Source organism: Pan troglodytes, chromosome 16, assembly GCF_028858775.2.
Source record: "Pan troglodytes isolate AG18354 chromosome 16, NHGRI_mPanTro3-v2.0_pri, whole genome shotgun sequence".
Lineage (NCBI taxonomy): Eukaryota > Metazoa > Chordata > Mammalia > Primates > Hominidae > Pan > Pan troglodytes.
The window spans coordinates 33,272,963-33,297,287 of NC_072414.2; the positions used below are offsets into that span (position 1 = coordinate 33,272,963).

Consider the following 24,325-nt stretch of genomic DNA (forward strand, 5'->3'; position numbering starts at 1 on the left):
TCCCACCTGTTTTCCACAGGACAACCACAGTGACATTCTGAAAAATTAAATTTGATTAGGCAGGCCTTCTTTTAAGGACCTCATAAAGGTCATCCCTCCATCACCTTATTAATTCCTATTCATCTTTCAGACCACCGCTGAAACTTCACTTCTACACAGAGGCTTTCTTTCCCAGAAACCCAGACCAGGTCAGTTACCTGCTTTATGTGTGTGTATCCCTATGTTCCTTTACTTCAAAACCCTTACTAGCGTCATAATTTTACATATCTTTTTTTTTTTTAGATGGAGTTTCACTCCGTCGCCCAGGCTGGAGTGCAGTGGCACGATCTCGGCTGACTGCAGCCTCTACCTGCTGGGTTCAAGCAATTCTTCTGCCTCAGGTTCCTGAGTAGCTGGGATTACAGGTGCGCACCACCATGCCTGGCTAATTTTTGTATTTTTAGTAGAGACGAGGTTTCACCACGTTGGCGAGGCTGGTCTTGAACTCCTGACCTCAAGTGATCCACTGCCTCGGCCTCCAAAAATCTGGAATTACAGATGTGAGCCACTGCGCCAGGCCTGTAATTTTACGTATCTTTATGTGATTATTTGAATGTCCCTCTCTGACTAGATTATAAATTCTAAGGATAGTGTGTCTATTATTGCTTACCTTTTATCCCCAGCACCTAGTCTAACACTTTACAAATATATATTAAATTAATATTTTGATAAGTTACTCAAAGTGCTACATAAAACAAAATTATAGAAAATAGTACTTTGGTAACTGTTTCGTTTTATCATTGCTTTCATTATTTCTCTGTTAACCTCAGTTTACAACTGAAAAAGAGACAAATTGTATATTATTCAGGCAATTTATTAAACATTACCTATAGAATATTATGATCTGTATTTTACAGAAGTTAAAAAGTGATGTATTAGTATTCATAACAACTGCTCCATGCAGGAGTAATAGAAGTCAACATTAAGCCCAACTCTATTTTCAGACCAACCATGCAACTTTAGATCAGAGGACACATGGGACTCTGCATCTTAATTCCTAAATTTACAGTCAAAGACATTTTCAGAGATAAGTATTATGAATTCAATAAGAATCTAAAGTAAGTTCTTAAGGCAAATAGCTATAAAAGAGAAGAATCCTTAGTCTCTCATCTGCTAAAAACAGCTTCACAAATAATTTGGAAAATCAGCCTAAAGGTAAATAGAAACTGCATTTCCCCTCCATTCTTGAAGCCAATCTTTTTCAAGAAATGACTAAGCAGCACCTGTTGTTGAAGACAGCAATAAAGCCTGAACCTGACACTCAAGCTTTGGTACAGAATCAGTTTTCTGGCTTGGACTGGTCAGGAGTCACTTCACTCAGAATCTTCATTAGTGATTTTAAGCGATTGTGCGTTAGCACTATCTTCTCTTTCAGCTAGGAAGAGAAATATATAGATATCAGGGCATCTTTTTTATTTTTACTTATTTTAAGAGACAGGGTCTCACTCTGTTGCCTGAGCTGGAGTACAGTGGCACATTCATAGTTCACTGCAGCCTCAAGCTCCTGCTCTCAAGTGATCCTCCCACTTCAGCCTCCTGATTAGCTAGGACAACAGTCATGTGTTTTAAATTTTCTTTGTAGAGACGGGGGTCTTGCTTTGTTGCCCAGGCTGGTGTTGAACTCCTGGCAGTCAGTGATCCTCCTGCCTTGGCCTCCCAAAGTGCTGGAATTACAGACATGAGCCACCACACCAAGATGGATATCTGGGCATTTTAAGCTTAACTGTCAATTTGCTGGTCACAAACACCATTTCAAATTTAAGCTAGTTTATATCTAGTAATTGGGAGCTGGCAATGTCTAAATGCATTTGAGGAATAAATTTCTTCTAATTCTGGAAGAACTTTATACAACAATGTAGCGCACAGTAAGATCTTCAGATGTGGCCAGGCGCAGTGGCTCACGCCTCTAACCCCAGCACTTTGGGAGGCTAAGTTGGGCAGATCATTAGGTCAGGAGATCAAGACCATCCTGGCTAACACGGTGAAACCCCATCTCTACTAAAAATACAAAAACAAAATTAGCCGGGCACGGTGGCGGGCGCCTGTAGTCCCAGCTACTCAGGAGGCTGAGGCAAGAGAATGAGTGAACCCAGGAGGCGGAGCTTGCAGTGAGCCAAGATCGTGCCACTGCATTCCAGCCTGGGTGACAGAGCGAGACTCCGTCTCAAAAAAAAAAAAAAAAAAAAAAAAAGATCCTCAGATGTAAAGTTTCATGTGAAAAAAGACAAAACATTGCTGAGCAGCACTGCTGCTGTGAAGATGAATAAAGTCTGGTCACAGTGCTTTGTGGAGACAGGCTTCTCCTCCATTTCCAGTGGCAAGAATTTAGCTTTTCTTTTAACACTTTGTTAACAGTAACAAATGCCTCTCTGACTTTAACATTCTACTAATGGTCTGCAAAGTTAACTCTGGTTATTAGGTTTAGAACAGATAACTGTTGCAATTAGGTAATTTTTAAGAGTTCTTACAGCTATATTTAGAATGAAATTTAGTGTTGTTACTCAGCAGGGCAAGAGCAGTGGCTTCTGATAATCTCCATTCGCCCCTCCCAGCATAGGATTTCCACCCTACAAGCAAGCTGGGGGCAAGGGCAACTGGGTTCCCAGCTACTGGGGAGGCTGAGGCAGAAGCACTTGAACCTGGCACTCACACCTGTAATTCCAGCAGTTTGGTAGGCCGAGGCGGGTGGGTCACCTGAGCTCGGAAGTTCGAGAACAGCCTGGCCATCATTTTTAGCAGAGATGGTAAAACCCCATCTCTACTAAAAATACAAAAATTAGCTGGGCACGGTAGTGCGCGCCTGTAGTCCCAGGTACTCAGGAGGCTTTTTAGTATTTTTAGTAGAGACAAGGATTCTCCATGTGGGAGAATCGCTTGAACCCGGGAGGAGGGGGTTGCAGTGACCCAAGACTGTGCCACTGCATTCCAGCCTGGGAGGCAGAGTGAGACTTTGTCTCAAAAATAAATAAACAAATAAATGTTTCTGTATTTGCCATATACCTTGAAGAAAATTTCCACAGACTTAAGATGGTTGTTTCCTTTATAATATTCTTCCTGGATCCTATTCATGGAACTCCTCATACTGCCATTCCAAAGTCATTTCCCATACCAATTATTATTATTATTATTTTTGAAATAGATTCTCACTGTCACCCAGGCTAGAATGCAATGGCGTGATCTTGGCTCACTGCAACCTCTGCCATCCAGGTCCAAGCGATTCTCCTGCTTCAGCCTCCCGAGTAGCTGGGGCTGGGATTATAGGCGCCTGCCACTGCGCCTGGCTAATTTTTGTAGTTTTAGTAGAGACGGGGTTTCACCATCTTGGCCAGGCTGAACTCCTGACCTCATGATCCACCCACCTCGGCTTCTCAAAGTGCTGGGATTACAGGTGTGAGCCACCGCACCCAGCCAATAAGAATTCTTTTTTTTTTTTTCCACAGAGTTTCGCTCTCAATGGCGAGCTCTCGGCTCACTGCAACCTCTGCCTCCCAGGTTAAAGCGATTCTCCTGCCTCAGCCTCCCGAAAAGCTGGGATTATAGGCATGCGCCAACACGCCCGGCTAATTTTGTATTTTTAGTAGAGATGGGATTTCTCCATGTTGGTCAGGCTGGTCTCAAACTCCCGACCTGAGGTGATCTGCCTGCCTCAGCCTCCCAAAGTGCTGGGATTACAGGCATAAGCCACCATGCCCAGCCTTCTTTTTTTATTTTTTATTTTTTTGAGACAGATTTTCACTCTTGTTGCTCAGGCTAGAGTGCAATGGCATGATCTTGCCTCACCACAACCTCTGTCTCGCAGGTTCAAGTGCTTCTCCTGTCTCAACCTCCCAAGTAGCTGGGATTACAGGCATGTGCCACCACGCCCGGCTAATTTTGTATTTTTAGTAGAGACAGGGTTTCTCCATGTTGGTCAGGCTGGTCTCGAACTACTGATCTTGGGTTATCCATCCGCCTCAGCCTCCCAAAGTGCTGGGATTACAGGCGTGAGCCACCACGCCCAGGCAAGAATTATTTTTTTTTGAGACGCAGTCTCGCTCTGTTGCCCAGGTTGGAGTGCAGTGGCGCAGTCTCGGCTCACTGCAACCTCCACCACCTGGGTTCAAGCGATTCTCCTGCCTCAGTCTCCTAAGCAGCTGGGATTACAGGCGCCCACCACCATGACCGGCTAAATTTTTTTTTTTTTTTTTTTTTTTTTTTGAGACAGAGTCTTGCTCTGTTGCCCAGGCTGGAATGCAGTGGCGCAATCTCAGCTCACTGCAACCTCCACCTCCCAGTTCAAGCAATTCTCCTGCCTCTGCCTCCCGAGTAGCTGGGACTACAGGCACGTGCCACCACGCCCGGCTAATTTTTTGTATTTTTAATAGAGATGGGGTTTCACTGTGTTAGCCAGGATGGTCTCCATCTCCTGACCTCATGATCTGCTCGCCTTGGCCTACCAAAGTGCTGGGATTACAGGCGTGAGCCACCATGCCCGGCCAGGAATTCTTAATAACTGTTTCATCACTCTTATGTCTGAGACAGTTGAGCAATTACAAGGTATTTGCAAAGAAGACACCTCTATGGCAAGATGATGATATCCATTCCCAGCACAAAGGAGAATGCAGGAGTGCAGCAGTTGAGCAGCTTTTCCTTTCTTCCTGAACTATACCTTACAGTGTGGTTTTAGTATTTTGTTTTTCATTACAAATTCAATAGGGAAGGTCAAATCAAGTAAAAAGGATTATTGAGCATCATGCCATTTCATCATCCCCAAGTTCATTGGTAGAAGTTATCAAGAGTTGTCTGTATTTTAAAAAAGCATACAACCATCATGAAATTTTACCTCTGCAATCTTTTCTGATAGAGGAACATTTTGAATATCCATCTCTGATGCATTTACTATGGCTTTTGTTTTTAAGAGATAGCTAGATAGGAAAAAAGAGAAAATATTAGTGTCATACCATGGTTAAGATTATAAAAGAACCAAACTTACCTTCTAAAGAAAATATGTGTCAAAAAAAGCCTGCCTTCTTAATGATTTTCATTTCAAGACTCATGATGTTACAGTTGGCCCACCATATCCATGGGTATAGCATCCATGGATTCAAACAACCACAGACTAAAAATATTCGGGAAAAAAAAACTGGATTGTGTCTGTACTGAACAGGTACACTCTTTTTCTTGTCATCATTCCCTTAACATTACAACAACTTTGTAAATTTCCTATGTAAATTTGTAATGTACATAGCATTTATATTACGTTAGCTGTCATAAGTAATCTGGAGATTATTTTAAAGTATAAAATATATACTTTTATACTTTAAAAAGGAGGATATCCAAAAGTAATATGCAAATATTACACCATTTAATATCAGAAACTTGAGTGTCCATGGATTTTGGTATCTGGTGAGGTCCTGGAACCACAGATACTGAAGGATGACTGCATTTTCTTGGAAAAACAAATTCAAAAATAAACAAATCGGAGAGGATCTCTGCCGCATCCTACCAGAGACAAAATTATCTCAGGGTAAATTAAAGACAAAAACCAGGCTCATATGAATAATTACGATGATTATAAGCTTTACACTTCATCAGTAGGATCCTGTAGCACAGTTTGAAAGAAAGTAATCCCAGTATGAGACATAGTGTTGGTCACCTATTCCCAGTAGCTGTTCCTCACTTTTTTTTTTGAGATGGAGTCTCGCTCTGTTGCCCAGACTAGAGTGCAGTGGTACAATCTCAGCTCACTGCAACCTCTGCCTCCTGGGTTCAAGCGATTCTCCTGCCGCAACCTCCCGAGTAGCTGGGATTACAGGCTTGCGCCACCACGCCCAGCTAATTTTTGTATTTTTAGTAGAGATGGGGTTTCACCATGTTGGCGAGGCTGGTCTCGAACTCCTGACCTCAGGTGATCCCCCTGCCTGGGCCTCCCAAAGTGCTGGGATTATAGGCGTGAGCCGAGCCCAGCCTTCCTCACTTCTTTACTGCCAACAGAATCCAGATTTTTGCCATGAGCCTACTGTTACATATTTGCTTTCTCAGATGAGGTGATCATGTGACATAGTTCTGGCCAACAAGGGTAAGAAAATGGGACGGGTGTGCTGGCTCACACCTATAATCCCAGCACTTTGGGAGGCTGAGGCAGGCAGATGGCTTGACATCAGAAATTTGAGACCAGCCTGGGCAACATAGCGAAACTCCATCTCTTTTTTTTTTTTTTGAGACACAGTCTTACTCTGTCACCCAGGCTGAAGTGCAATGGCGAGATCTCAGCTCACTGCAACCTCCGCCTTCCAGGTTCAAGCAATTCTTCTGCCTCAGCCTCCCAAGCAGTTGGGATTACAGGTGCCCACCACCATGCCCAGCTAATTTTTGTATTTTTAGCAGAGACAGGGTTTCACCATATTGGACAGGCTGGTCTTGAATTCCTGACCTCAGGTGATCCGCCTGCCTCAGCTTCCCAAAGTGCTGGGATTACAGCTGTGAGCCAACATGCCTGGCCAGCGAAACCCCATCTCTACAAAAAATACAAAAATTAGCCAGATGTGGTGGCATGCCTGTAGTCCCAGCTACTTGGGAGGCTGAGTTGGGAGGATCACCTGAACCCAAAAGGTTGAGGCTGCAGTGAACCATGATCGCTCCAGCCTGTGTGACAGTGAGACCCTGTCTCAAAAAAAAAAAAAAAAAAAGAATAAAAAAAAGATTAAGAAAATTTATGCTGGCGGGGCGCAGTGGCTTATGCGTGTAATCCCAGCACTTTGGGAGGCCAAGGCGGGGGGATCACCTGAGGTCAGGAGTTTGAGACCAGCCTGGCAAACATGGTAAAACCCCATTTCTACTAAAAATACAAAAATTAGCAGGCTGTGGTGGAGCGCACCTGTGGTCCCATCTGCTTGGGAGGCAAGGCAGGAGAATCACTTGAACCTAGGAGGCGGAGGTTGCAATGAGCTGAGATCACACCACTGTGTTCCAACTTGGGTGACAGAGCAAGACTCTGTCTCAAAAAAAAAAAAAAAAAAAAAAAAAAAAAAATTTATGCTGATGAAAAGGGGGAATTTTCTTGTGTTCCCATACTCTCCATATCCTTTTCCTTCATGTTTAGGATGCTATCATCAATAGATGTAATGACTGTAATTGCAGCAGCCATCCCGAATCCAAGAGGAAAAGGCCAAAGTTTCTACTTAATCAAAAAGAATGTCCTGACCTTTTATCCAACTCATTTTAAAGATTAAGAAATTAACCAAAATCCCATAATGCTTTTCAAATTTATGTTAAAAATGTTACTAAAAGCTTACTGCCCTAACAAAAATGCAATTATTGCTTCTCTAGAACATTTACTTTTGTACTGATTTCTAAAAAAGATGTGGGATTACTAACAGCACACATTTACAGTTTTTTTTCCCACTTTAAAGTTAATTCTAAATAGAAATTGCTTAAGAATCTAGAAATTGGTGGCGCAGTGGCTCACACCTGTGTGGCCAAGCAGGAGGATCACAAGGTCAGGAGATCAAGACCATGCTGGCTAACACGGTAAAACCCCGTCTCTACTAAAAATACAAAAAAATTAGCCAGACATGGTGGCGGGCGCCTGTAGTCCCAGCTACTCGGGAGGCTGAGGCAGGACAATGGCATGAACCTGGGAGGCGGAGCTTGCAGTGAGCCAAGATGGTGCCACTGCACTCCAGCTCCAGCCTGGGCAAAAGAGCAAGACTCCGTCTCAAAGAAAAAAAAAAAGAATCTAAAAATTGAGGCTGGGAATGGTGACTAATGCCTGTAATCTTAACATTTTGGGAAGCCCAGGCAGGAGAATCACTTGAACCCAGGAGGTGGAGGTTGCAGTGAGCTGAGATCACGCCACTGCACTTCCAGCCTGGGTGACAGAGTGAGACTCCGTCTTTAAAAAAAGAGAATGATCAATCCATCTCAGGATCTCAGGTATATATTTTGTGTTGGAAATTTGCAATGAAGAACAAATGGTATACCTAATGCACAGTGAGCAACCCATGGTAAAGGACTGGCTGATAAGTTTTATTGTTTAGTCAACCATAACTCAGCTAAAAACATCTATCTAAGCATAAGAAAAGAGAAAAAGCGGCCGGGCGCGGTGGCTCATGCCTGTAATCCCAGCACCTTAGGAGGCCAAGGCGGGCGGATCACGAGGTCAAGGAGATCGAGACCATCCTGGCTAACACGGTGAAACCCCATCTCTACTAAAAATACAAAAAATTAGCCAAGCGTGGTGGTGGGCGCCTGTAGTCCCAGCTACTTGGGAGGCTGAGGCAGGAGAATGGTGTGAACCCAGGGGGTGAAGCTTACAGTGAACCAAGATCACGTCACTGCACTCCAGCCTGGGCGCCACAGCAAGACTCCATCTCAAAAAAAAAAAAAAAAAGACATGAGAAAAAGGAAACCTTTTAGTTTTATGAAAGGAAAATAAGCTTTTGAGTTAAGACATGCTCAAATCTCAGCTCTTCCACCTCTTTGAGCCCTAGTTTTCTTAAACTATATTAAGAACTCAGTGATATAAGCATAATGCCTTACATAAACTAGGTTGTCAATGCTTGTTTTTGTTTTTTAATGGTCAAGCAAAGACTTCTAAGGATGTTTCAGTTTCTTGTAATAAGTAAAAAAGCTTAAAAGTACAATTTATTAGGAAAATAATGAAATAGCCAATGTAATTCATGAGAAAGGATAACCAGTAGGGTAGTTTTTCTGACACTATGAGGCTACATGATCATTATTTTTACTTTTCTCTGTGTCTGCTTCATGTTTTACTGCAGAGAAGACTTCCCTGCAGCTACATGCATCACATGGGAAATAGCTATCCCATACATAGAGCTTTCACTTCCAAACTTCAACACTAGTACTATCTACATGTAACTGGTATTTCTGAGCCCTTGTTTCAAATTCCTAAGGTAGAAAACTGGTTGGCTTAGTTTGGGTCAGGTATCCATTTTTCTTTTTTTTTTTTTTTTTTTTGAGACAGAGTCTCGCTCTGTTGCCAGGCTGGAGTGCAGTGGCGCGATCTTGGTTCACCGCAACCTCTGACTCCCCGGTTCAAGTGATTCTCCTGCCTCAGCCTCCCAAGTAGCTAGGATTACAGGCATGCGCCACCATGCCCAGCTAATTTTTTTTGTATTTTTAGTAGAGACGGGGTTTCCCATGTTGGCCAGGATGATCTCGATCTCCTGACCTCATGATCTGCCCACCTCGGCCTCCCAAAGTACTGGGATTACAGGCGTGAGCTACCACGCCCAGCACCGTTTTTGTTTTTTAAGAGACAGGGTCTTGCTCTGTTCCCCATGCTAGAATACAGTGACACAATCATAGCTCACTGTAACCTTGAACTCCTGGGCTGTAGCTATCCTCCCACCTTAGCCTCCAGAGTAGCTAGGACTACAGGCATACACCACCATACACAGTTAATATTTAAAATGTTTTGTAGAGACAGAGTCTTGCTATGTTGCCTAGGCTGGTCTCAAACTCCTAAGCTCAAACAATCCTCCAACTCAGCCTTCCAAAGTGCTGAGATTACAGGCATGACCCACCATGCCTGGCCAGGTATTCATTCTTGATCCAGTACCTGGGAGTGGGAATCACACATGATACAAATCACACATGATACAAATATACAAGGCCCCACCTATTGGAGAGAGAGGCTGGGCACAAACCCAAAAGGTATCTACTACAACATTATTTTGCAAAAGCTTGCCTTCTAGAATGTTCTTTTTATCTTTTATTTATTCTTATTTTTTCTGAGACAGAGTCTAGCTCTGTCACCCAGGCTGAAGTGCAGTGGCTTGATCTTGGCTCACTGCAACCTCTGCCTCCTGGGTTCAAGCAATTCTCCTGCCTCACCTCCCGAGTAGCTGCGACCACAGGCGTGTGCCACCACACTTGGCTTATTTTCGTATTTTAAATGGAGATGGGGTTCCACCATGTTGGCCAAGCTGGTCTCAAACTCCTGACCTCAGGTGAACCCCCGACCTCAGCCTCCCAAAGTGCTGGGATTACAGGCGTGAGCTACTGCACCCGGCCCATAAGGGAGCAGTTTGAGATGGGAGGCTTCACCATGTTGCCTAGGCTGGTCTCAAACACCAAGATTCAAGTGATCCTCCTGCCTCAGCCTCCTGGGTAGCTAGAATTACAGGCACACACCACCACATCTGGCAACAAGTTTCTTTAATGAAAGAATACCCTCTGAATTCTCCCATGGTATGACTTTTAAGATATGGTATGATAAGACATGGAAGATAATCATAATGTTATAAGATTATATTTTGGTCCCACTGCTATCTTTTTTTTTTTTTTTGTCACCCAAAGTGGAATGCAGTGGTATGATCACAGCAAAATGTAACCTTGAACTCCTGGGCTCAGGTGATCCTCCCACCTCAGCCTCCCAAGTAACTGGGACTATAGGGGCACGCCGCCACATCCAGCTAATTTTTTTAAATTTTGTATAAAAAAAACCAAGGGTCTCACTATATTGCCCATGGAGGTCTTGAACTCCTGCCCTCAAGCAGTCCTCCCACCTTGGCCTCACAAAGCATTGGCATTACAGGCGTGAGCCATCACACCTGGCCCACTGCTATCTTTTTGTCAAAGACAGTGCCTGACTTTAGCATCTTTTTGGTACAAACACTTTGTCTTTTTTTTTTTTTTTTTTTTTTTTGAGACAGAGTCTTGTTCTGTCACCCAGGCTGGAGTGTAGTGGTGCAATCTCAGCTCACTGTGCAACCTCCACCTCTCAGGTTGAAGCAATTCTCTTGCCGCAGCCTCCCAAGTAGCTGGGATTACAGGTGTGCACTAGCATGCCCAGCTACTTTTTTTTTTTTTTTCCTTTGGACAGAATCTCACTATGTCTCCCAGGCTGGAGTGCAGTGGCGTGATCTCACAGTGGCGTGATCTCAGCTCACTGCAGCCTCTGCCTCCCAGGTTCCAACAATTCTCGTGCCTCAGCCTCCTGAGTAGCTGGGATTACAGGCGTCTACCACCACACCTGGCTAATTTTTGTATTTTTCGTAGAGACGGGTTTCACCATGTTAGCCAGGCTGGTCTCAAACTCCTGACCTCGAGTCATCCACCTGCCTCAGCCTCCTAAAGTGCTGGGATTACAGGCATAAGCCACTGTGCTCAGCCTACTTTGTCTTTCCTGAAAAATCTTTTAAAATTTATTTGATGGACTTTGTCTCAAAATAAATAAAATAAAATGTATTTGATGATCAATGTCTAAGTCTACTCACCACACCATTTTGTCACTGGAAAGGCAGAAGTGACCTCTCAAGGCAGCCAGGGCAGCATGGGTAGAATACAGATGGAAACCAACGGGAATCCCACAAGAACCACAGAATAAAAGGTTGTAAGTACTAGGGGTGGGGAAAAACACAATATGGGTAAGAATGAAAAATCATATAAGAAATAAAAAATAACTAGTCTCTGAAGCATTCCTAACACCTAAGTCAGGGTGAAAATTACATTGTAATAGGAATGAGATGGAAAGAATGTCACATTCAAGAAAGGGTAACTCAGATTGTAATTTAATTACATGCTGGATTGTGGATACCCTCTTATATTCTGGTCAAAGCAATCATGGATGTATAATTGTCGCTTCAGAAGAGAAAGGTAATTTACCCCTAATAAACACAAAAAGAGCTAACTAATCTGATTAACATTTAAACATTTAAAACTACAAATCATGTAAAATGGCTATCATTATATAAATTCACAGTTGTTGAAAAAATAATCAAGTTGACTGGGGCCTTACTAAACAAATTGTTCATAGAACTAAAATCAAGGTTTGTCTTTTGCTTATATTAAAAAAGAAAGTTAATGAAAAAAATGCGCCCTCTCCCTCTCCCTCCTCTCCCCACGGTCTCCCTCTCCCTCTCTTTCCACGGTCTCCCTCTGATGCCAAGCCGAAGCTGGACTGTACTGCTGCCATCTCGGCTCACTGCACCCTCCCTGCCTGATTCTCCTGCCTCAGCCTGCCGAGTGCCTGCGATTGCAGGCGCGCGCCGCCACGCCTGACTGGTTTTCGTATTTTTTTGGTGGAGACGGGGTTTCGCTGTGTTGGCTGGGCTGGTCTCCAGCTCCTAACCACGAGTGATCCGCCAGCCTCGGCCTCCCGGGGTGCCGGGATTGCAGACGGAGTCTCGTCTCGTTCACTCAGTGCTCAATGGTGCCCAGGCTGGAGTGCAGTGGCATGATCTTGGCTCGCTACAACCTCCACCTCCCAGCCGCCTGCCTTGGCCTCCCAAAGTGCCGAGATTACAGCCTCTGCCCGGCCGCCACCCCGTCTGGGAAGTGAGGAGCGTCTCTGCCTGGCCGCCCATCGTCTGGGATGTGAGGAGCCCCTCTGCCTGGCTGCCCAGTCTGGAAAGTGAGGAGCGTCTCTGCCCGCCCGCCATCCCATCTAGGAAGTGAGGAGCGCCTCTTCCCAGCCGCCATCCCATCTAGGAAGTGAGAAGCGTCTCTGCCCGGCCGCCCATCGTCTGAGATGTGGGGAACGCCTCTGCCCCGCTGCCCCGTCTGGGATGTGAGGAGCGCCTCTGCCCGGCCGCGACCCCGCCTGGGAGGTGAGGAGCGTCTCTGCCCGGCCACCCCGTCTGAGAAGTGAGACCCTCCACCCGGCAGCCTCCCGGTCTGAGAAGTGAGGAGCCCCTCCGCCTGGCAGCCACCCCGTCTGGGAAGTGAGGAGCGTCCCCGCCCGGCAGCCACCCTGTCGGGGAGGGAGGTGGGGGTCAGCCCCCGCCAGGCCAACCGCCCCACCCGGGAGGGAGGTGGGGGGGTCAGCCCCCCGCCCGGCCAGCCGCCCCGTCCGGGAGGGAGGTGGGGGGGTCAGCCCCCCGCCTGGCCAGCCGCCCCGTCCGGGAGGGAGGTGGGGGGGGTCCAGCCCCCCGCCCGGCCAGCCGCCCCGTCCGGGAGGGAGGTGAGGGGGGTCAGCCCCCCGCCTGGCCAGCCGCCCCGTCCGGGAGGTGATGGGCGCCTCTGCCCGGCCGCCCCTACTGGGAAATGAGGAGCCCCTCTGCCCGGCCACCACCCTGTCTGGGAGGTGTACCCAACAGCTCATTGAGAATGGGCCATGATGACAATGGCAGTTTTGTGGAATAGAAAAGGGGGAAAGGTGGGGAAAAGATTGAGAAATCGGATGGCTGCTGTGTCTGTGTAGAAAGAAGTAGACATGGGAGACTTTTAATTTTGTTCTGTACTAAGAAAAATTCTTCTGCCTTGGGATCCTGTTGATCTATGACCTTACCCCCAACCCTGTGCTCTCTGAAACATGTGCTGTGTCCACTCAGGGTTAAATGGATTAAGGGTGGTGCAAGATGTGCTTTGTTAAACAGATGCTTGAAGGCAGCATGCTCCTTAAGAGTCATCACCACTCCCTAATCTCAAGTACCCAGGGACACAAACACTGCGGAAGGCCGCAGGGTCCTCTGCCTAGGAAAACCAGAGACCTTTGTTCACTTGTTTATCTGCTGACCTTCCCTCCACTATTGTCCTATGACCCTGCCAAATCCCCCTCTGCGAGAAACACCCAAGAATGATCAATAAAATAATAAATAAATAAATAAATAAATAAATAAATAAGAAAAAAATGCGCAGACTAAAAGAGAAAGAAAAGGGAATCCCATTACCCTAGCAAGCCATCTATTTTGTTTTCCTTATCCTCTGAAAAGATTACTGATGAAGAGTCAGATGTTGATTTTAGCTCTCATTACAATTCTTGAGCAAGTCATCATATTTGCTGGTATATAAGACATATTTAAATATTAGAAAGAAACATTTTGGTCAGGCACAGTGGTTCACACCTACTGTAATCCCAGCACTATGAGAGGCCAAAGTGGGCAGATAGCTTGAGCCCAGGAATTCGAGAGCAGCCTAGGGCAACATGGTAATACCCCGTCTTAAAAAAATAAATAAATGTTTTACAAGAAAAGCACTTTAAGAAAATATTTCATCATGCATGTGCTAAAAGCAATTTTAAAGTGGTTTGGTAAAGGAAAAATAAATTGTATTAATATATAGTATGAAGGTTTTTTTGTTTTTTTTTTTGAGACAGGTTCTTGCTCTGTCGCCCAGGTTAGAACGTAGTGATACAATCATAGCTCACTGCAGCCTTGAATTCCTGGGCTCAACTGATCCACCTGCCTCAGCTTCCCAAAGCTGGGACTACAGGTGCATGCTACCATGCCCTACTAATTTTTTTTTTGGCAGAAATGGGGTCTTACTTTGTTTCCCAGGCTAGGAGAATTCTATTAACAAAATACAGCATAAAAATCACATAGCTAGCCCGGGCATGATGGCTCACGCCTGTAATCCCAGCACTTTGGGAGGCCAAGGCGGGTGGATCACCTGAGGTCAGGAGTTCGAGACCAGCCTGGCCAACGTGGTGAAACCCTGTCTCTACTAAAAATAAAAAAATTAGCCAGGCCTGGTGGCGGGTGCCTGTAATCCCAGCTACTTAGGAGGGTGAGGCAGGAGAATCGCTTGAACCTGGGAGGCGGAGGTTGCAGTGAGCGGAGATTGTGCCACTGCACTCCAGCCTGGGCAACAAGAGCGAAACTCCATCTTAAAAAAGAAAAAAAAAAATCACATAGCTAAAAAGAAATACTCATGTCAGTGGATACTAAAAAAGAACAAATAACAATATATTGAGTTTATTGGTAAATGAAGTCCCACACCACACATATAGTAATGTAATCTTGTGAATATAGTTAACCAAAAAGCAAAATATGAAATAAAGTGTCATTAATTTGAAATTCCACATAGGAATTAATTAATTCAGACAAAGCACAGTACTTATAAACAAATGTCTCAGTGGAAATTAATTTAATTTCCATTTGGGCGCAATGGCTCACGCTTGTAATCCCAGCATTTTGGGAGGCAGGCAGATCACTTGAGATCAGGAGTTTGAGAACAGCCTGGTCAACATGGTGAAACTCCGTCTCTACTAAAAATACAAAATTTAGCTGGGTTTCCAGAAGGTTTTTGATTTACTTTGCCCAGATCCATCAGAGGAATAACTATCTATAGTAGCTATAGATAGTAATAGTAAATGAGCATTGACTTCAACTTAAAGTCACCAGCTGCAATAGCCCCTAACAACAAAGCCTGTCCTTTGAAGTTTTTTTTTCTTTTTCTTTTGGATGGAGTGCAGTGGTACAATCACAGCTCACTACAGCCTTGACATCCCAGACTCAAGTGATCCTCCCACCTCAGCCTTCCAAGTAGCTGGGACCACAGGTACACACTAAAATGCCCATCTAATTTTTAAATTTTTCGTAGAGACAGGTTCTTGCTATGTTGCCCAGGCTGGTCTTGAACTCCTGTGCTCAAGCAATCCTCCCACCTTGGTCTCCCAAAGTGCTGGGATTACACATGTGAGTCACTGTGACCAGCTCCTTTGAAGCCAGGTAATGACTTCTCCTTTCTACCTATGAAAGTCTGAGATGGTATCTTCTTCCAACAGAAGGCTGTTTCATCTGCACTGAAAATATGTTGTTTAGTGTACCCACTTTCATTTTCTGTAGCTTCTGCATCAGTACTTGCTGTTTCACTTTGGACTTTTGTTATGGAGAAGGTTTCTTTCCTTAAATCTCATGAACCAACCTCTGCTTTTTTTTTTTTTTTTTTTTTAAGATGGTCTTGCTCTGTCACCCAGGCTGGAGTGTGGTGGCACAATCACAGCTCCATTGCAGCCTCGACCTCTCTGGGCTCAAGCCAGCCTTCCTTCTCAGCCTCCCAAGCAGCTGGGACTATAGGTGTGCGCCACCACATCCGGCTAAATTTTTTTGTATTTTGTAGAGACAGCATTTCACCATGTTGCCCAGGTTGGTCTCAAACTCCTGGGTTCAACCAATCCACCCACCTCGGCCTCCCAAAGTGCTGGGATTACAGGCGTGAGCCATTGCACCGAGCCAACATTTGATACTCTAAACTTCTTCTGCAGCTTCCTCACCTCTCAGCCTTCACAGAATTGAACAGAGTTAGGGCCTTGTTCTGGATTAGGCTTTAGTTTAAAGGAATGTTGTGGCTGATTTGATCTTCTACTCATACCACTCAAACTTTCTCCATATCAGCTTATCACTGGAATAGCACTTTTAATTTCCATTTATTTATTTGTTTGTTTGTTTGATGGAGTTTCGCTCTTGTTGCCCAAGGTGGAGTGCAATGGTGTGTTCTTGGTGCACTGCAACCTCCGCCTCCCGGGTTCAAGCGATTCTCCTGCCTCAGCCTCCCAAAGAGCTGGAATTACAGGTGTGCGCCACCATGCCCGGCTAATTTTGTATTTTTAGTAGAGATGGGGTTTCACCATGTTGGTCAGGCTGGTCTTGAATTCCTGACCTCATGTGATCCACCCGCCTCAGTCTCCCAAAAGTGCTGGGATTACAAGCGTGAGCCACCGCGCCTAACCCCATTTTTTTCTTCATATTCACAATTTGGCATGACTTCACATGCCTTCCTCACTAAGCTTAATCATTTCTAGCTTTTGATTTAAAATGAGAGACTTGCAACTTTTTCTTTCACTTGAACACTTAAAGGCCATTGTTGGGTTATTAATTGGCCTGAGAAGGCAAGACTGAATGGCTAGTTGGTGGAAGTCAAAACACAGGCATGTATTGATTAAGTTTGCTGTCTTCAATGGGTGCGGTTTGTGGCATCCCACAATTACAATAGTAACAGCAAAGATCACTGATCACAGATCAGCGTTAACAGACATACTGATGAAAAGGTTTTAAAAACTGCCAGAACTGGCCGGGCGCAGTGGCTCACGCCTGTAATCCCAGCACTCCGGGAGGCCGAGGGAGGCAGGTCATGAGGTCAGGAGATCAAGACCATCCTGGCTAACATGGTGAAACCCCATCTCTACTAAAACTACAAAAAAATTAGCCGGGTGTGGTGGCGGGCCCCTGTAAGTCCCAGCTACTCGGGAGGCTGAGGCAGGAGAATGGTGTGAACCCAGGAGGCTGAGCTTGCAGTGAGCCTAGATCACGCCACTGCACTCCAGCCTGGGTGACAGAGCGAGCCTCCGTCTCAAAATAAATAAATAATAAAAATAAAAACTGCCAGAATTACCAACATGTGACACAGAGACACAAAGTGAGCACATGCTGTTAGAAATGGTGTCAACAGACTTGCTCAACAAAAGCTTGTCACAAACCTTCAATTTGTTAAAAAAAAAAAAAAAAAAAATGCAGTCCCTGGGCTGGGCGCAGTGGCTCACACCCGTAATCCCAGCACTATGGGAGGCCAAGGTAGGTGGATCATTTGACGTCAGGAGTTCGGGACCAGCCTGGCAAACACGGCGAAACCCATCTCTAATAAAAATACAAAAATTAGCTGGGCGTGGTGGCACGCACCTGTAATCCCAGCTACTAGGGAGGCTGAGGCAGGAGAGTTGCTTGAACCCGGGACGTGGAGGTTGCAGTGAACCAAGATCATGCCACTGCACTCCAGTCTGGGCAACAGAGCAAGACTCCGTCTCAAAAAAAAAAAAAAAAAAAAAAAATTGCATTACCTGGGCTGGGCATAGTGGCTCACACCTGTAATCCCAGCACTTTGGAAGGCCAAGGTGGGCAGATCACTTGAGGTCAGGAGTTCGGGACCAGCATGGCCAACATGGCAAAACCCTGCCTCTACTGAAAATACAAAAGTTAGCTGGGTGTGGTAGGGCACACCTGTCATCCCAGCTACTAGGGAGGCTAAGGCAGAAGAATTGCTTGAAGCCAGGGGGCAGAGGTTTCAGTGAGCCAAGATCATGCCACTGGACTCTAGCCTAGGTGACAGAGTGTGACTCCATCTCAAAAAAACAAACAAACAAACAAAAAAGCAGTATCTGCAAGTGCAGTAAAACACAGTATATTTTATTGAATATTACTATAAAACAAGGAAAAGAAAATTGCAATAAGTTCAGATAGTGAGATTAATGATATAGCGGTGCCTCAGTGGCTAAACCATGGTTTATGATTAAAAAAAATTTATCCTAAGTTGACCACTGTAGAAGAAAAAAAGAACTTCATTCCCACACTTTGCCTCTGATCATGTGTATAGTCTGTGGCTCCTTATTGTTTTTTGTTTGTGATTTTTTGAGATGGGAGTTTCGCTCATTCCCCAGGCTGGAGTGCAATGGCGTGATCTTGGCTTACCACAACCTCCGTCTCCTAGGTTCAAGTGATTCTCCTGACTCGGCCTCCCAAGTGAGTAGCTGGGATTACAGGCGTGCACCACCATGCTTGGCTAATTTTGTCTTTTACTAGACACGGGGTTTCCCCGTGTTGGCCAGGCTGGTCTCGAACTCCTGACCTCAGGTGATCCGCACACCTAGGCCTTCCAAAGTGCCGGCATTACAGGTGTAAGCCACCGTGCCCGGCCCCATGTTTTTAACAATCTTACCACAGTAGGTACTACGTCTCTAACCATCCGTGCTGAGCTGCTTTGGGTTGCCTTGCTCTGCCACTAAGGGTTAGCATCACCTAGCTTACTGGGCCTTCCATCATTACATTGGATCATGGGCACTGGAGGATATTATGGGAGGAAAATACTTCCAATACACTACCAAATACAACTGTTTCTCCATATCCTTATCAGTAGAATGAAGTCAACTAGATTATGTTATTTTTTGGTTATAACAGTCTGTGAATCTACAAGACAACAGGAAGTAATACCAAAGTGATGAAGAGTTGATTTACTGTATGTGATTTGTTTCAAAATACTCCAGGAATTAAAAAAAAAAAAAAGTGAAGAGTATAGAGGAAAATAATTGTCAAAATATTAATAACTGTTGAAACTGGGTACCTGGGGCTTATTATAGTGTTTGTGGTATGTTTAAATTTTTTTTTTTTCTGAGATGGAGTCTTCCTCTTGTCACCCAGGTTGGAGTGCAATGGCGTGATCTCGGCTCACTGCAACCTCTGCCTCCTGGGTTCAAGCGATTCTCCTGCCTCAGCCTCCCCAGTAGCAGGGATTACAGGCGCCCACCACCACGCCCAGCAAATTTTTGTATTATTAGTAGAGATGGGGTTTCGCTATGTCATCCAGGCTGGTCTTGAACTCCTGACCTCGTGATCCTCCCGCCTCGGCCTCCCAAAGTGCTGGGATTACAGGCGTGAGTCACTGTGCCCAGCCAGAATTGGGATATATCTTTAAAAAGAAAAGAGGCTGGGCGCAGTGGCTCACGCCTGTAATCCCAACACTTTGGGAGGCTGAGGTGGGAGGATCACAAAGTCAGGAGATTAAGACCATCCTGGCCAACATGGTGAAACCCCGTCTCTACTAAAATACATAAAATTAGCCAGATGTGGTGGCATGCACCTGTAGTCCCAGTTACTCGGGAGGCTGAGGCAGGGGAATCACTTGAACCCGGGAGGCAGAGTTTGCAGTGAGCCAAGATCCTGCCACTGCACTTCAGCCTGGGCTACAGAGCAAGATTCCATCTCAAAAAAATAAAAAATAAAATAAAAAAATTGAAAAAGAAAAGAAAGGCTGAGTGCAGTGGCTCATGCTTGTAATGCCAGCACTTTGGGAGGCAAAGGTGGGCAGATCACTTGAGTTCAGGAGTTCAAAACCAGCCTGGGCAACATGTTGAAACCCTATCTCTACAACAAATTAGCTGGGCATGGTGGTGCATGCCTTATAGTCCTAGCTACTTGGGAGGCTGAGGTGAAAGGATGGCTTGAGCCTGGGAGGCGGAGGTTGTTCTCCATCCTGGGTAAAAGAGCCAGACTCCATCTCAAAAAATAAATAAATAGAAAAAAGTTTCTTATAAAGATCCTCACCAAAATATTTATGGATGGAATGATGTAATTTCAGGTACCTGCTTCAAAACATTGTGGAGGATAGATATTTTGTTTTAGAGATGAAGTCTTGCTATGTTGCTCATGATGGTCTTGAACTCCTGGGTTCAAGTGATCCTCCCACCTTGGCCTCCAAAAGTGTTGGGATTACAGGCGTGAGCCAGCATGATAAGCCAACTATGATTTTAGATGAAACAAGATTGGCCAAGAGTTGAAAAGTGCTCTAGTTTAGTGACAGGTAGACAGAGGTTCATTATATTCTTCTCTCGGGTTTGAATTTGCCATAACAATTAGAAAAAAATGTACTTCACTTATAATACAAACAAAATTCCATTTAAATATGCTGTTGAGCACAACAAAAGCTCAGGGTAACAAAGCTATTTCTAAGTGTCAACATACTATAATAATCCTTTTTAAAATTAGTTACAATAAATCCTCTACCAGTAAGAGAACAATAAAATGTAGATGGAAGTAACCTTGTATCTGTCTACTTTATGACTTTGAATCTAAGAGGTTCATGCCAATTGTAGAATGTTTAAATGTCGGAGGGAGTATATTTTAGGAGTATTCAAATATGACAGATTGAGAGGGATCAATTTATTTCACATGCCTCATTAAGAGTAAAGTTAAGGCCTGGCGCGGTGGCTCACACCTGTAATCCCAGCACTTTGGGAGGCTGAGGCAGGTGGATCACAAGGTCAGAAGTTCGAGACCAGCATGGCCAACATGGTGAAACCCCGTCTCTACTAAAAATATAAAAATACAAAAATTAGCCAGGCATGGTGGCGTGCGCCTGTAATCCCAGCTACTCGGGAGGCTGAGGTAGGAGAATAGCTTGAACCCAGGAGGCGGAGGTTGCAGCAAGCCAAGATCCCGCCACTGTGCTCCAGCCTGGGACAGAGCAAGACTCCATGTCAAAAAAAAAAAAAAAAAAAAAAAGAATAAAAAGAACCCGAGTCTGCTGTCTCTAAAATTTATGCTTTTAGCTGCATCAGTAATCATCCTCTTAATTCATTCTCTGACCCCATCTAGGTAATGAACCTACACTTAGAAAAAAATCAAGTTGTCTTGAGCTGTGCCATTTCATAACCCTCTTCGCAAGTCCCATATAGCTCATCTTACTCCACAAATACAGAAACACATGGGGCTTTCCCTCTAGTTTTTTTTTTTTTTTTTTTTTTTTTTTCAGACGGAGTCTCGATCTGTCATCCAGGCTGGAGTGTAGTGGTGCGATCTTGGCTCACTGCAACCTCTGCTTCCCAGGTTCAAGCCATTCTCCTGCCTCAGCCTCCCAAGTAGCTGGGACTATAGGCGCTTGCCACCTCGCCCCCCTAATTTTTGTACTTTTAGTAGAGACGTGGTTTCACCATACTGGCCAGGCTGGTCCCGAACTCCCGACCTTGTGATGTGCCTGCCTTGGCCTCCCAAAGTGCTGGGATTATAGGTGTAAGCCACTGCACCTGGCCTTCCTCCAGTTTTTTACAAAGCATCTAAACCAGCATTGTCTAATAGGAATATAATGTGAGTCACATATGTAATTTTAAATTTTCTATTCATTTTGCTTTTTTTTTTGAGAAAGAGTCTCGCTCTGTTGCCCAGGCTGGAGTACAGTGGGATGATCTTGGCTCACTGCAACCCCCGCCTACCGGATTCAAGCAATTCTCTGCCTCAGTCTCCCGAGTAGCTGGGATTACAGGCGCCCGCCACCACGCCCAGCTAATTTTTGTATTTCTAGTAGAAACAGAGTTTCACTATCTTGGCTAGGCTGGTCTTGAACTCCTGACCTCGTGATCCATCCGCCTTGGCCTCCCAAAGTGCTGGGATTACATGCATCAGCCACGGCGCCTGGCCTAATTTTGCTTTAAAAAATAAAATAAAAACAGGTGAAATTAGTTTTAAAATATTTTATTTAACCCAATATATCAAAAATGTCATTTCACCATGTAATCAATTTTTTTTTTTAAGACAGAGTTTCGCTCTCGTTGCCCAGGCTGGAGTGCAATGGCATGAACTCGGCTCACCACAACCTCCACCTCCCGGGTTCAAGCGATTCTCCTTCCTCAGCCTCCTGGGATTACAGCCTAGCTGGGATTACAGGCATGTGCCACCATGCCCGGCTAATTTTGTATTTTTAGTAGAGACAGAGTTTCTCCATTTTGGTCAGGCTGGTCTCGAACTCCCGACCTCAGGTGATCTGCCTGCCATGGCCTCCCAAAAGTGCTGGGATTACAGGCGTGAGCCACCGCTCCCAGCCGTAATCAGTTTTTTTTTTTTTTTTTGATACGGAGTCTCGCTCTGTCGCCCAGGCTGGAATGCAGTGGCGCAATCTCGGTCACTGCAAGCTCCGCCTCCCGGGTTCACGCCATTCTCCTGCCTCAGTCTCCTGAGTAGCTGGGACTACAGGCGCCCGCCACCATGCCTGAATAATTTTTTGTATTTTTAGTAGAGACGGGGTTTCACCGTGTTAGTCAGGATGTTAGTCAGGACGGTCTCGATTTCCTGACCTTGTGATCCGCCCGCCTCGGCCTCCCAAAGTGCTGTGATTACAGGCGTGAGCCACCACGCCCGGCCCGTAATCAGTATTTGTAAATGATTAATTTTTCTGTACTAAGTCTTCGAAATCCAGTGTGTATTCTGTGTTCACAGCATATCTTAATGCAGATTTAATAATATATAATAGCTACATATGACTAGTGATTACAGTATAGGACAGCACGGGTCTAGATTCATTAGCCTCCTCTCCAAGAGCACATTCAGGAACCTTCTGCCTCTGGCCCCAGAATACACCCAATTCCAAGCAGGCAATTGCTCCTTCTTGCTTTGTCCCCTTTGGGTGGGAAGGGGACTCCTATAGCGATAGGGAGTGTCTTTTATTCAGGAAAAAGAAAGGGAGCTGTGGGGCTAACTCCGTTTTTGAAGTTTGTCCAAGCTGCAGAAATCTTCCTGGTTACTGGACAAAGCAACTAAGAATTCCTATACTTTAACCCTAACGCTGAATCAAACTGGTCAGAATGAAATGAATTGTCTCAATGTTAAAGCCAAAACTCAAAATTGAGGAGCCTTGCAATACCAAATTCACTGACTACTTTATTGTCACTTGTAAATCATAGTACAGGCAGGTCGCAAAGTTTACCAGGCAGTATTCAAGTACATAACATTCTAGTTGTGTTTTTCTCCAGTTTCTGGGGTTACTGAAGAATTAGCCCTGGCATAGCTTATTACAAACTAACCATAATCTCAAACTTAAAAGTTCTAATATCAAGCGTGGGCAACATACTAAGGCCTCTACAAAAAATTTAAAAATTAGCCGGGAGTGGTGGTGTGTGCCTGTAGTCCCAGCTACTCCGGAGGGTGAGGTTGGGAGGATAGCTTGAGCCAGGAAGGTAGGGGCTGTAGTGAGCTATGATCGCACCACTGCACTCCAGCCTGGGCGAGAGCAAGACCCTGTATCAAAAAGTTCTAATATCTAAAAGGATTGTAGTTTATAATATGTTATTCTCACTGTAAACCAAAAGGTTATTTTTTTCTTTTGTCCACTACTAGATACATCTTTCTTAGCCTCGCTTCACTTGTACAAGCCACCTGGGAGAAGTGGCCCTCAGGAAGATCCTAAAACGAATACACAAATACAACTTTTTCATTTCATTAATACATCAAGTTCATATAAGAGTCAAACAGGTAAAAGCAGCATCCCAAACTGTTTTCTCCTCGTACATGTCAGTTCCACGCTCCTCAGTCTCATAAAGTCAGGGACTAGAGACCAATGTAATTATCAATACGTACCTGCCTTTGAGTGAACCTTCAATGCCAACTAGGAAGGGCGCTTCCAAAACGACGTTATTTGTGACTCCTAGGAAGATAAACACGGGTCAGAACCCATACTCTGCGGGCCTTGAAATGGAAAATCTCTCCTCTAGACAGACTCATCCTGGCCGTAAATATCAGGAGACTCCCCGATTCCCTGCCCCATCCCCAGGCCAAGGAGTTATTTGCTTCCAACTTTTCATCCCGTTTTCTTCCCCAGGTGGTTCTCCGCCACCCGGTGGAGAAAGCGGGAACACCCTCTCGGGCTAGCCTCTGCCTTTCCCCAACGTTTCACTGCACTCACTGGAGAAGACCACGGCCCCGAGGGACCGCGACAGGTCCCAGGCGAGGTGCACCGAGTCGGCGAGCACTGCGTGACACTGTGCGCACTGGAACACAGCGCACCTCTCAGGCTGCAGCCAAGACGGCAGCTGCGGGCCGGCGGCTGGCTCCTCAGCCCCCAGCCCTGCGGGGCCGAGCGGCGAGGACCCATTCACCACCTGCGTATCCCACTCCATGGAGGTCGTAAAAGAAGCTTGGTCAATCGCCCTCTCAGTGCCACCACAAAAGTCCCCCCGGGGCGGCGTTGCACAACGTAAGCGACGCCGCAGCGGCTGAGCCGCCATCTTCCCGCAGCCGGCGCCTTCCTTTCGAATACACGCCAGGCCCCGCCCCAAGCACAGCTCCTGCGTCCTCATTGGACATCA

At 45.4% G+C, this 24,325-nt stretch overlaps 1 protein-coding gene and 1 long non-coding RNA gene across 2 annotated transcripts in view; one reads left to right on the plus strand and one right to left on the minus strand.

The window, feature by feature from the left end:
• Window positions 1–1,304, plus strand: part of LOC134808520 (uncharacterized) — a 25,012-nt gene extending 23,708 nt beyond the window's left edge. Inside the window, exons 4-5 of the long non-coding RNA XR_010151613.1 lie at window positions 131–188; window positions 283–1,304. This is a non-coding gene — a long non-coding RNA (uncharacterized LOC134808520). The remainder of the gene's footprint in view (window positions 1–130; window positions 189–282) is intronic.
• Window positions 838–24,316, minus strand: OIP5 (Opa interacting protein 5). The gene is made up of 5 exons (XM_510321.9): window positions 23,923–24,316; window positions 23,598–23,664; window positions 11,262–11,384; window positions 4,862–4,943; window positions 838–1,414 (listed from the first exon to the last, which is right to left on the minus strand). Exons 1-5 carry the CDS (start codon window positions 24,314–24,316, stop codon window positions 1,319–1,321), a joined length of 762 nt encoding a protein of 253 aa, XP_510321.3. The 3' UTR covers window positions 838–1,318.
• Between the last annotated feature and the right edge of the window lie 9 nt (window positions 24,317–24,325).